This window comes from Stenella coeruleoalba (genome assembly GCF_951394435.1).
Source record: "Stenella coeruleoalba genome assembly, chromosome: 20".
In the NCBI taxonomy this organism is placed as follows: Eukaryota; Metazoa; Chordata; class Mammalia; order Artiodactyla; family Delphinidae; genus Stenella; species Stenella coeruleoalba.
In genome coordinates, this window is record NC_137166.1 from 36153256 (window position 1) to 36167401 (window position 14146).

The 14146-nt window shown below is 36.5% G+C and overlaps 1 protein-coding gene across 1 annotated transcript in view; it reads left to right on the top strand.

Moving 5' to 3' along the window:
• The window catches only part of ITFG1 (integrin alpha FG-GAP repeat containing 1), a 236527-nt gene that overhangs the window by 17927 nt on the left and 204454 nt on the right, over positions 1–14146 (top strand). The window contains exon 6 of the mRNA XM_079906277.1: positions 9616–9710. Coding sequence (XP_079762403.1) covers positions 9616–9710 — 95 coding nt within the window. The remainder of the gene's footprint in view (positions 1–9615; positions 9711–14146) is intronic.

Sequence of the window (14146 nt, forward strand, 5' to 3'; positions counted from 1 at the left end):
TTTATGTGGTTTGTGGGTGTATGTGGATGATGGTGGATAATAATCAGTATGGTATCTATATTCTACTGAGTACATTTTTAAGAGTAATCATTTTAATTTTTTTATTGAAGTATAGTTGCTATAAAATATTATAAAGGTGACAGGTGGACAATATAGTGATTTACAGCTTTTAAGGTTTATATGCCATTTATAGTTATTGTAAAATATTGACTCTATTCCCTGTGTTGTACAATATATCCTTGTTTAATAGTTTGTACCTCTTACTCCCCTGCCCCTATATTGCTCCTCCTCCTTCCCTCTCCCACTGGTAACCACTAGTTTGTTCTGTATTATACCTTTGAGCCTGCTTCCTTTATGTTATATTCACATGTTTGTTGTTTTTTTTAGATTCCATATACAAGTGATATCATATAGTTTTTATCTTTCTCTGTCTGACTTATTTCACCTAGCATAATGCCCTTCAAGTCCATCCATGTTGCTGCAGATGGCAAAATTTCATTCTTTTTTATGGCCAAGTAATATTCCATTGTGTGTATGTATATGTGTGTGTGTGTGTGTGTATTACACACACACATATATATATCACATCTTTTTTATTCATCTGCTGTTAGATACTTAGGTTGCTTGCATATCTTGGCTTTCATAAATAATGCTGCTATGAACATATCTTTTTGAATTAGTGTTTTTGTTTTAGATATATATACCTAGGAGTGCAATTGCTGGATCATATGGTAGCTCTGTTTTTATTATTTGAGAAACCTCCATACTGTTTTCCACAGTGGCTATACCAATATACATTCCTACCAACAGTGTACGATCTACATCCTCACCAACATTTGTTATTTGTGTTCTTTTTGATGATAGCCATTCTGACAGATATGAGGTCATATCTCATTATGGTTTTGATTTACATTTCCCTGATAATTAGCCAGGTTTAGCATCTTTCCATGCGCCTGTTGGCCATCTGCATTTTCTCTTTGGAAAAATGTCTATTCAGTTCTTCTGCCCATTTTTTAATTGTGTTGGTTGTTTTTTTGATGTTGAGTTATTTATATGAGCTGTTCATATATGTTGGATATTAATCCCTTATCAGTCATATCATTTGCAAATATTTTCTTCAATTCAGTAGGTTGTCTTTTCATTTTGTCAGTGGTTTCCTTTGCTGTGCAAAAGCTCTTAAGTTTTAATTACATCTCATTTGTTTATTTTTTGCTTTTATTTCCTTTGCTTTAGGAAATGGATCCAAAAGAATATTGCTGCAATTTATGTCAAAGAGTGCTCTGCCTATGTTTTCCTCTAGGAGTTTTATAGTATCTAGTCTTACATTTAGGTCTGTAATCCATTTAGAGTTTATTTTTGTATATGGTGTTAGAGTATGTTCTGATTTCATTGTTTTACGTGTAGCTGTTCAGTTTTCCCAGCACCACTTATTGAAGAGACTGTCTTTTCTCCATTGTATATTGTTGCCTCCACTGTCATAGATTGACTATAAGTGTGTGGGTTTATTTCTGGGCTCCCTATTCTGTTCCATTAATTAGAGTAATCATTTTATTTTAAAATGTCAGTAATTAGGGGCTTCCCTGGTGGCGCAGTGGTTGAGAGTCCACCTGCCGATGCAGGGGACATGGGTTCATGCCCTGGTCTGGGAGGATCCCACATGCCGCGGAGCGGCTGGGCCCATGAGCCATGGCCACTGAGCCTGCGCGTCCGGAGCCTGTGCTCCACAACGGGAGAGGCCACAACAGTGAGAGGCCCACATACCGCAAAAAAAGAAAAAAAAAAACCAGTAATTCTAATAGGTTTAAAGATTACATGCTTTTGTAGCTATTTAAAACGTTGAAAATATTTATATTACTTTCTTAGAAATGAACTTCTAGGTATTAAGAGATAGTTTTTGTAAATTCTTTTAAGAGTCTATTGGAACAAAAGTTTTCAAGACCACTGGACTAGGCGGCTTAGAGAAGCATGCTAGACCCATCTTCATGCTAGACCTGTCTCCTAGTAACTGCTTTTACCTGGGTATCTTTTTTTTTTTTTTAGTAGTTCAGTTGTATTACATGAATGTTGTTGTTGTTGTTGTTTTTTAAATTAATTAATCAATTATTTTTGGCTGCGTTGGGTCTTCGTTGCCGTGCGCGAGCTTTCTCTAGTTGTGTCGAGCGGGGGCTACTCTTCATTGCAGTGTGCAGGCTTCTCAATGTGGTGGCTTCTCTTGTCACGAAGCACAGGCTCCAGATACCTGGGCTTCAGTAGTTGTGGCACACGGGCTCAGTGGTTGTGGCTCACGGGCTCTAGAGCGCAGGCTCAGTGGTTGTGGCGCACAGGCTTAGTTGGTCCATGGCATGTGGGATCTTGCCAGACCAGGGATTGAACTCTTGTCCCCAGCATTGGCAGGCGGATTCTTAACCACTGCACCACCAGGGAAGTCCCTTACCTGGGTATCTTAAATATATGACAACTCATTGTAGGCTGATCATTGAAAAGTGAGTGGATTAGCAGTCATTTCTAAGAGCAGTTACCGTAATAGGCAACTAAAAGCTACAGTTGACATTAATTACATTTAAATTCATCCTTTGATAAATGCTGTTCTTTGAGATTAAAGATGATGATGCCTACAAATTAGAACACCTTGACATAATTATGTTTCCTGTTGGGGACAAACTAGTAATTGGAATTTTCTACAGAGGTCAAGAAATGTCAACAGATTCAACATGACTCAGAACTGCCCACTTTTTCATCTCTGCTGTTTCTTCTTTTGTCATCAGAGCAGTTAACGTCTGTGACCTTGGCATTCAAATGGAGTTAAGGAAATTATAGTTTATATGGGTATAGTTGCTTGAAAAATATGGTGTCTGCTTCTTACTGAAAAACTATGTTGTGTATAAAGAGCAACATTAAAGGCAGAAGGAGAAATGAATTTTATTTTCACCTATTTAAGTTTTTAAACAATTTAATTATCTTAGGCAACTTAAGTTGTCAGTCATCTTAAAATGTACCATGAAAGAATCAAAAGCTCTTTCTCCGCCCACCTTTGGTAGTCATCAGAATGGTAAATAGACACTGTATATAAAATAAACTATAAGAATCTGCTAACTGCCTTTTAAGAGATATTACTGTAAAATATCAGCGTATAGGCAACAAGTGTAAAACTTAAAATACTATGAAGAACTTAAATATTAATTTGAAATGTTCAAGGTAGCAATATTACAATTAATATTTTATTATGAGTTGCAAACTAAAGTGTCCGATGGGGCCCAGAAGGAAAACAAAGTGAGTGAACACTTTGGGAAGCTTCAGAGTTGACCTGCCTGGAGACTCTAGCTCTGTGTGAACAGGGCCAGTTGCTTGCCAGACCTTCTGATATTTCAAGAGAAGTTGGAAATCCTGATTTTTATTTGAAATCTGATTTTTAATTTGTTTTACCTCTGAATTCAAACTTTTTTAAACAATGTGTAGGTCAAATAAAACACATTTTATGCTGAATTTGACCCATAGTCTGCTACTTTATGACTTTTGCTTTATCGCTGTTCTAGATTCTTCATTTGAAATGTACGTTTTGTTAAATAGTTCCTAAGACAAAATGTCACAAGTTAGTTGAGGTTTTCCAAAATTCTAGCTAAACTTGTTTCAAAGCAAACCTGTAAAAAAATATGGGAAATTAGATCAGTAACTACTAGCATAGTAATTAAAGACAGCCACACGATTAACCTCATGGAGCTCAACTGTGTAAAAGTTTGTGTTTTTTTAATTCATTTTCAGCATATAATTACAAATTTGTTGGGAACATGCGAAACTCTTCTGAAATGACTTTATGTCAAACTTGTCGTAGGATCTCTAGCCTGAGCCTGATTATTTTGTATGTAATTAAAAATACTTTAATGCTTAGAATTTAAAGAACTGATGAATAAATGGCATATCTTAAAGAGAAGTGAACCAATGATTATTAAATTGGACTTAATTGAAATTATTTTAAGCATTTCTGACCTTGTGTAGTATGAAAGAAAAACATGACATGAATGCTTGGTATTGAATTACCATACAACAAATGCTAAATATAACTTTTCAATGTGTATTAATATTTTCTTATTATCATAGCCCTATATTATGGGGTTTTAGTTAAAGTAATACAATCAAGTTGTAGGAATACTGCTTGGTTTGGTTTTTAGTGTCTTGTTTAGGTTATAGATGAGGCCCAATATGTGCTAAAAAGAATGTAGAAGAAGGTTACTGGGAAGAAGTTACTGTTTGTAGAACCCTTTGCATAGAGAAAATTTTCTCCTGTTGAATGCTTATTCTTTTTTCCAGAATCCACCTACTAATAACGAATTAGTCAATTGTTTCTTCCCACTTTCCAAACACTGCAAAACTAAATTCACAGGTGAACCTTGTTTGCTGTCTACTCAATTGGATACTGTGTTGACAGTTAACTTAGACTTAATTAGCCTTTAATTGCTCTTTGGAGATGACATATCTATGCTTCCATATTGGACTGGAACATAATACTGTGAAAAAAATAGCAAATTCTAATTAGAAGTAGAGAAGAATAGGAGATGCTACTTAAGACTACACTTCAGTTCAGCCAGTATTTGGGAGCCAGGTCCTGGTTAGGCATTGTAGATACAAATATCTATGAGTCAGGGTACCTAGGATACACTCTCAGAGAAACAGTTCCTCAAGTAACTATAATGCAAACTAAAGTGCTATTACTAGAGAAAAGTATAATGGTGAAACAGTGAGAGAGGAGTAAAGGCCTTTTGGAGGAAGCTGATTTAAGTAGGGCCTTGATAAATAGGAATGCCTTTGACACTGGAGTGTTCTTCACTAGTGAGGAATTGTGGGGAGATGATTTTATTTAAACTTGCTCTTCTTTCTGTAGTTCCTAATAGTTTACCAGTATGACCTTCCTGATTTTGACAAATGCACTATGGTTATATTAGATGTTAACATTAGGAGTAACTAAATGAAGGATGTGTGAAAACTTAGTACTGTTGGTTTTTTTAGTGAGATAAAATTTGCATAACATTATTAAAATTAACCATCATTGTGTACACTTTAGTGAGATTTAGAACATTTACAACATTGTGCAACCATCACCTAGTTCCAGTGACTTTTCATCTCTCCGAAAGGAAACCCTGTACCCATTAAGCAGTCACTCTCCCTTTCCCCTCTACCCCTGCACTTGGTAGCCACTAATCTTCTTTCTGTCTCTAGGATTTTCCTATTATGGGTATTTCATATAAATGAAATCATACAAGATGTGACTTTTTGAGTCTGGCTTCTTTCACATAGAATAATATTTTAAAGATTCATCCATATTGTATCATGTATCGGTACTCCAGTTATTTTATGACTGAATAATATTTTCATTGTATGGGTATATGACATTTTGTTTATTCATTCATCCATTGGTAGATATTTGGGTTATTGTGAATACTGCTGCTAAGAGCATTCATGTACCAGTATTTGTTTGAATACCTGTTTTCAATTCTTTTTTTTTTTAACATCTTTGTTGGAGTATAATTGCTTTACAATGTTGTATTAGTTTCTGCTGTATAACAAAGTGCATCAGCTATACATATACATATATCCCCATATGCCCTCCCTTTTGCGTCTCCCTCCCACCCTCCCTATCCTACCCCTCTGGTAGTCACAAAGCACCCAGCTGATCTCCCCATGCAGTGCAGTTGCTTCCCCCAGCTATCTATTTTACATTTGGTAGTGTATATATATGTCAATGCTACTGTCTCATTTTGTCCCAGCTTACCCTTCCCCCTCCCCATGTCCTCAAGTCCATTCTCTACATCTGTGTCTTTATTCCTGTCCTGCCCCTGGATTCATTAGAACCTTTTTTTTTTTTTTAAGATTTCCTATATATGCGTTGGCATATGGTATTTGTTTTTCCCTTTCTGACTTACTTCACTCTGTATGACAGACTCTAGGTCCATCCACCTCACTACAAACAACTCAATTTCTTTTCTTTTTATGGCTGAGTAATATTCCATTGCATATATGTTCCACATCTTCTTTATCCATTCATCTGTCAGAGGACACTTAGGTTGCTTCCATGTCCTGGCTATTGTAAATAGTGCAGCAGTGAACGTTGTGGTACCTGTCTCTTTTTGAATTATGTTTTTCTCAGGGTATATGCCCAGTAGTGGGATTGCTGAGTCATCTGGTACCTCTATTTTTAGTTTTATAAGGAGCCTCCGAACTGTTCTCCATAGTGGCTGTATCAATTTACATTCCCACCAACAGTGCAAGAGGGTTCCCTTTTCTCCACACCCTCTCCAGCATTTATTGTTTGTAGATTTTTTGATGATGGCTATTCGGACTGGTGTGAGGTGATACTGCATTGTAGTTTTGATTTCCATTTCTCTAATGATTAGTGATGTTGAGCATCCTTTCATGTGTTTGTTGGTAATCTGTATATCTTCTTTGGAGAAATGTCTATTTAGGTCTCCTGACCATTTTTGGATTGGGTTGTTTGTCTTTTTGATATTGAGATGCATGAGCTGCTTGTATATTTTGGAGATTAATCCTTTGTCATTTGCAAATATTTTCTCCCATTCTGAGGGTTGGCTTTTTGTCTTGTTTATAGTTTCCTTTACTGTGCAAAAGCTTATGTTTCATTAGGTCCCATTTGTTTATTTTTGTTTCCATTACTCTAAGAGGTGGGTCAAAAAAGATCTTGCTATGATTTATATCAAAGAGTGTTCTTCCTATGTTTTCCTCCAAGAGTTTTTTGTTTGTTTGTTTGTTTTTGCGGTACACGGGCCTCTCCCATTGCGGAGCACAGGCTCGGGATGCACAGGCTCAGCGGCCACGGCTCACGGGCCCAGCTGCTCTGTGGGATCTTCCCGGCCTGGGATCTTGCCGGCCTGGGGCACGAACCCATGTCCCCTGCATCGGCAGGCAGACTGTCAACCACTGCGCCACCAGGGAAGCCCCTTTCCAAGAGTTTTATAGTGTCCGGTCTTACATTTAGTTCTCTAATCCATTTTGAGTCTATTTTTGTGTATGGTGTTAGGGAACGTTCTAATGTCATTCTTTTACATGTAGCTGTCCAGTTTTCCCAGCACCACTTACTGAAGAGGGTGTCTTTTCTCCATTGTATATTCTTGCCTCCTTTATCAAAGATAAGGTGACCATATGTGTGTGGGTTTATCTCCTGTGAAATTTTTTGTTCTAGTTCTGTGAAAAATGCCATTGGTAGTTTAATAGGGATTGCATTGAATCTGTAGATTGCTTTGGGTAGTATAGTCATTTTCACAATGTTGATTCTTCCAATCCAAGAACATGGTATATATCTCCACCTGTTTGTATCATCTTTAATTTCTTTCATCAGTGTCATAGTTTTCTGCATACAGGTCTTTTGTCTCCTTAGGTAGGTTTATTTCTAGGTATTTTATTCTTTTTGTTGTAATGGTAAATGGGAGTGTTTCCTTAACTTCTCTTTCAGGTTTTTCATCATTAGTGTATATCAATGCAAGAGACTTCTGTGCATTAATTTTGTATCCTGCTACTTTACCAAATTCATTGATTAACTCTAGTAGGTTTCTGGTAGAGTTTTTAGGATTCTCTATGTATAGTATCATGTCATCTGCAAACAGTGTGTTTTTCAATTCTTATTGGTATACATCTAGGTATAGAAATGCAGAGTCATATGGCAATTCATTGTTTGGCTTTTGGAAGAATTTCCAAACTGTTTTCCATAGCTAATGCACCATTTTATATTCCCATCAGCAGTATACAAGAGTTCTATTTCTTTTAGCAGTTTGAGACATCTGAGTTAATTTTTGGTATATGGTATGAGATAGGGGTATAAATTCATTCTTTTTCATGGCTGAAAACTTTGGAATTAATATTTATAAAAGATAATCATTCTCCACAGTGTCGGGAAAATATCACCCATGATAATATTAAGTTATTTTTCCTACACTTAAAGAATTAAAGATATAAATATAAGAGCTAAAACATAAAAGTCTTAGAAGAAAGCATGGGGTAAATTTTCATAACTTTGGATTTGGAAATGGGTTCTTAGATCTGACACCAAAAGAAAAAAGCAACACAAAAAAATTAGAACTGGATTTGTCAAATTAAAAGCTTCTACATAGCACAGGACACTATCCAGAAACTGAAAAGACTGTACAGAGTGGGAGAAAATATTGCAAATAGTGCATCAGTTAAAGATCTAGGATATAGTCTATATAAAGAACTCTTATTACTCAAAGCAATAAATAACCCAATTTAAAAATAGGCAAAGGGGGCTTCCCTGGTGGCACAGTGGTTGAGAGTCCGCCTTCCGATGCTGGGGACGCGGGTTTGTGCCCCGGTCCGGGAAGATCCCACATGCCGCGGAGCAGCTGGGCCCATGAGCCATGGCCGCTGAGCCTGCACGTCCGGAGCCTGTGCTCTGCAACAGGAGAGACCACAACAGTGAGAGGCCCGCGTACTGCAAAAAAAAAAAAAGAAAAATAGGCAAAGAATTTGAGTAGACATTTCTCTAAAGATATACAGGTAGCCAACAAGCACATGAAAACATGCTCAACATCATTAGACATCAGGAAAATATAAATCAAAACCACAAGAACCCTTCAGTAAGTAGCTATAATAAAACAAAGGGACAGTAGTAAGTGTTCATAGTGGAATTAAAGTATTGAAATACCCATACATTGCTAGTGAGAATGTCTGATGATGAAACCACTTTGGAAAACAGTTTGACAGTTCTTTAGAAAGTCAAGTATAGAGTTACCATGTGACCCAGCAATTCTACTCCTAGGTATATACCCAGAAGAATCAAAAACATATGTAGGGGCTTCCCTGGTGGCACAGTGGTTGAGAGTCCGCCTGCCGATGCAGGGGACACGGGTTTGTGCCCTGGTCTGGGAAGATCCCACATGCCGCGAAGCGACTGGCCCCGTGAGCCATGGCTGCTGAGCCTGCGCATCAGGAGCCTGTGCTCCACAACGGGAGAGGCCACAACAGTGAGAGGCCCGCGTACCGCAAATAAAACAAAACAAAACAAAAAACATATGTATATGTCCACATAAAAACTTGTACATGATTATTCATAACAGCATTTAATTGTAATAGCCAAAAGTGGAAACAAGTCAAATGTCCATCAACAGTTGAAAAAGATTTACAAAAAATATAGCCATGTAATTAAATATTATTCAGGGATAAAAAAGACTGAAGTAGTGACACACGCTACAGCATGGATGAACCTGAAAATATTATTCCAAGTGAAAGAAACCAGGCACAAAAGGCCACATGTTATATGATTCCATATATATGAAACGTCCAAAATAGGGAAATCCGTAGAGCCAGAAAGCAAATTAGTGTTTGCCAGAGGCTTGATGGTGGGGAGAATGAGAAGTTACTAATGAATACAGAGTTTCATTTTGAGGTGATGAAAATGTGAAATTAGATAGTGGTGATGGCTGCACACTGTGAATATACAAAAACCACTAAATTGTACACTCTGAAAGAGTGAATTTTAGAGTATGTGACAGAGCTAAGAATAAGTGCGTTTTTAAAATATCTTGCATGCAGATATTTTTGTTTTAAAACAGTGCTCATTTGATGTTTGCCTTAAGAAAAAAATTTTTCTTTTAGGAATTTATCATGGCATCCTGCATTGACCATTAAAAGTAAAATGCGGATTCCACATTCTCATGCATTCATTGATCTAACTGAAGATTTTACAGCAGGTGAGTTGCACATAAATGTAAAGTATTTCTTTTAGGCTGCCAAAGGATGAGATTTTTACTGTTTTCCTAGTAGTCATTTGTTATTGAATTGAACATTAAGACCAAAATGTTAAAAGGTTATAAGGAAGTTAGTGATATCGGAAAAATGTAAAAAGTACTGGATGCAATAAATAAGTCTTTAGTTATTGTTTTTTGCTGTTTGTTAACCACATCAAAATTTGGATTATTGACTAATAAATGCCGTAAATTTAATTGTAAGAAAAATATTTACCTTATGTGTTAAAGAGTTTCAAAGACTTCAAAAAAGTTTTATTATGGAAAATTTTAAATATAGAAAAGTAGGCAGAATAGTATGATATACGCACATTTAATCATTACCCAGCTTCAACAATAATCAGTATATGGCCAATCTTGTTTCATCTGTATAACCACCCATGAGCCCTCCTCCCACCCCGATAATTTTATAGGAATTCCCAAGCATTGTATCATTTCATTTATAAATATTTCAATCTGTGTCTCTAAATGATACAGACTTTTTTATTTTTAACAACCTCATGATCATTTCCAAACATTAAAAAATTTAACAATATTCTCTTAATAGCAAATACTTACTCACTATTCAAAATGCCCCAATTCTCTCCTAATTGTTTCTATCAAATTAGGAGCTAAATGATGTACATACATACGAAGAAAAAACACCTGTCTTAAAGAATTTCTCAAAGTGTGGATTTTGCTGATAGTGTCCCCGTGATGTTAATATGTGACTCTGTCCCCTGTATTTCCTCTAAGCCAGTGATTAGATTTAAGCAGCTGTTGATGATCATTGTCAAGTCCACTATTTCAAAAGGATTTACAAAATCATAGCACCCTAAATCTATCACTCCTCAACACATATTATCAGCTGGAATTTTCTATTTAAAACAGACAAACAAAAGGAACATCTATTATTATCTTTTTAGTCACCCGAAGTACAGTTGAGACAGGCAGGTTAAATGCTTAAATTTTCTTCCTTCTCATTTTTTTCCAGTTTTTTTTAATGTGGTAAAATACACGTAATGTAAAATTTCCATTGTGACCTTTTTTTTTTTTTTTTTTTTTTTTTTTGTGCGGTACACGGGCCTCTCACCATTGTGGCCTCTCCTGTTGCGGAGCACAGGCTCCGGACGCGCAGGCTCAGCGGCCATGGCTCACAGGCCTAGTCGCTCCGCGGCATGTGGGATCTTCCCAGACTGGGGCACGAACCCGTGTCCCCTGCATCGGCAGGCGGACTCTCAACCACTGCGCCACCAGGGAAGCCCAACTTTCTTCCTTTTTAAAGCTGAATTGTATATAACCACATTTTGCTCAGCTTCCACATTTTAGCTGTTGTGAATAATGTTGCTGTGAACTTTCATGTACAAACATCTCTTAGAGATCCTGCTTTCAGTTCTTTTGGGTATATATCCAGAAGTGAAATTGCTGGATCATATGATAATTTTGTGTTTAATTTTTTGAGGAATGGCCATCACAGAAACTTTATCGTTTTACATTCCCACCAACAGTGTACAAGGGTTCCAGTTTCTCCACATACTTGCCAATATTTGTTATTTTCTTTTTTTTCATAGTAGTCATTCTAATAGGTATAATGTGATATCTCATTGTAGTGTGGGTTTGTTCTGTTTCTTTGGTTTTTTGCTGCTCCACGTGGCTTTCTGGATCTTAGTTCCCAAACAGGGATTGAGGGATTGAACCCGGCCCCAGCGGTGAAAGCACTGAGTCCTAACCACTGGACTGCCAGGGAATTCCCTCTTTGTAGTTCTGATTTGCATTTTTCCTGGTGATTAGTGATGTTGAGCACCTTTTCATGTCCTTATTGGCTATTTGCATATCTTTTTTGGAGAAATGTGTACTTAAGTCCTGTGCCCATTTCTCAATTGGGTTGTTTCTTTGGTGTTGTTAAGTTTTAGTTAGTCTCTGTTCATAATATTGCTCCCTCATCAGATACATGATTTACAAATATTTTCTCTCATTCTATGGGATATCTTTTTACTCTGTTGATAGTGTCTTTGTATGCAAAAAATTTTTAATTTCATGAAGTCCAGTTTTTCTGTTGTTCCTTTGTGGCCTTGTGCCTTTGGTGTCCTATCCAAAAGGTCATTGCCAGATGCACTTTCATGAAGCTTTTGCCCTGTATTTTCTCTTGAGAGTTTTATACTTTTATCCCTTACATTTAGAGCTTTGAACCATTTTGAGTTAATTTATATATATGGTGTTAGATAAGGTTCCAACTTCATTACTTGCATGTATATCCTGTTTTCCTAGCACCATTTATTTTTTTTTAATATTTATTTTATTTTTTTGGCTATGTCAGGTCTTTGTTGCGGTGCGCAGGCTTCTCTCTAGTTGTGGCATGGGGATTTTCTCTCTGTAGTTGTGGTGCTCAGGCTGCAGAGCGTGTGGGCTCTGTAGTTTGCGGCACTCGGGCTCTCTTGTTGAGGCGCTCAAGCTCAGTAGTTGGGGCATGCAGGCTTAGTTGCCCTGCAGCATGTGGGATCTTAGTTCCCTGACCAGGGATTGAACCCATATCCCCTGCAATGGAAGGCAGATTCTTTACCACTGGACCACCAGGGAAGTCCCATAGCACCATTTATTAAAAGGACTTGTCTTTTCCCCGCTTATCACCCTTGTCAAAATTCATTTGACTGTATACTCAAGGGTTTATTTCTGGGTTCTCTGTTATTTTCACTGACCTATATGTCTGTATTTATGCTGGTACCTCACTGGGGTTTTTTTGGGTTTGTTTTTAACTTTTTATTTTATATTGGAATATAGCCAATTATGTTGTGATAGTTGCAGGTGCGCAGCAAAGCGACTCAGCCATACATATACATGTATCCATTCTCCCCCAAACTCCCCTCCCATCCAGGTTGCCACATAACATTGAGGAGAGTTCCCTGTAGTACTGTCCTGGTTTGATTACTACAGCTTTGGAATATGTTTAGTAATCGGGAAGTGTGAGTTCTCCAACTTTGTTCTTTTTCAACATTGTTTTGACTATTTTAGGAGGTCTCTTGAGATTCTATATGAATTTTAGGACAGATTTTTCTATATCTGTAAAAAGTGCCATTGAGATTTTGGTAAGGATTGTTCTGAATCTATAGGTCACTTTGGGTAGTATTGACATCTTAACAATATTGTCTTTCAGTCCATGAACATGCAATGTGTTTTCCTTTATTTGTCTTCTTAATGATTTCTTCCAATAATGTTTTATAGTTTTTAATTATATAAGTCTTTCACCTCCTTGGTTAAGTTAATTCCTAAGTATTTTATTCATTTTGATTCTATTGTAAATGAAATGTTTTCTTAATTTCCTTTGTGGATTTTTCATTGTAAGTGTTTAGAAATGCAGCTGATTTTTGCATGTTAATTTGTATCCTACTACTTTTCTGAATTCATTTATTAGTCTGAACAGGTTTTTTTTTTTTTTGGTAGAATCTTTAGCGTTTTCTACATATAAGATCATATCATCTATGAACAGAGATAATTTTACTTTTTTCTTTCTAACTTGGATGCCTCTTATTTCTTTTTCTTATTCCTCCCTTTTTTTTTAAACAAGTTTTCAAACACTTCTAATCAGCTTTTGCAATTACATTTTTATATAGTATACTAATTGCAAATGAGTAAAGCATGCCTGGTGGTTGGTAAAAGTAATAAAACTTCCTTCCTTTAAAAGTATTTTATGAATTTACATTCCCAAAAAACGTGCAAGAGGGTTCCCTTTTCTCCACACCCTCTCCAGCATTTATTGTTTGTAGATTTTTTCATGATGGCCATTCTGACCAGTGTGAGATGATATCTCATTGTTGTTTTGATTTGCATTTCTCTAATGATTAATGATGTTGAGCATTCTTTCATGTGTTTGTTGGCAATCTGTATATCTTTGGAGAAATGTCTATTTAGGTCTTCTGCCCATTTTTGGATTGGGTTGTTTGTTTTTTTGTTATTGAGCTGCATGAACTGCGTGTAAATTTTGGAGATTAATCCTCTGTCAGTTGCTTCATTTGCAGATATTTTTCTCTCATTCTGAGGGTTGTCTTTTGGTCTTGTTTATGGTTTCCTTTGCTGTGCAAAAGCTTTTAAGTTTCATTAGGTCCCATTTGTTTATTTTTGTTTTGATTTCCATTTCTCTAGGAGGTGGGTCAAAAAAGATCTTGCTGTGATTTATGTCATAGAGTGTTCTGACTATGTTTTCCTCTAAGAGTTTGATAGTGTCTGGCCTTACATTTAGATCTTAAATCCAGTTTGAGTTTATTTTTGTGTATGGTGTTAGGGAGTGTTCTAGTTTTATACTTATACATGTAGCTGTCCAGTTTTCCCAGCATCACTTATTGAAGAGGCTTTCTTTTCTCCACTGTATATTCTTGCCTTCTTTATCAAAGATAAGGTGACCATATGTG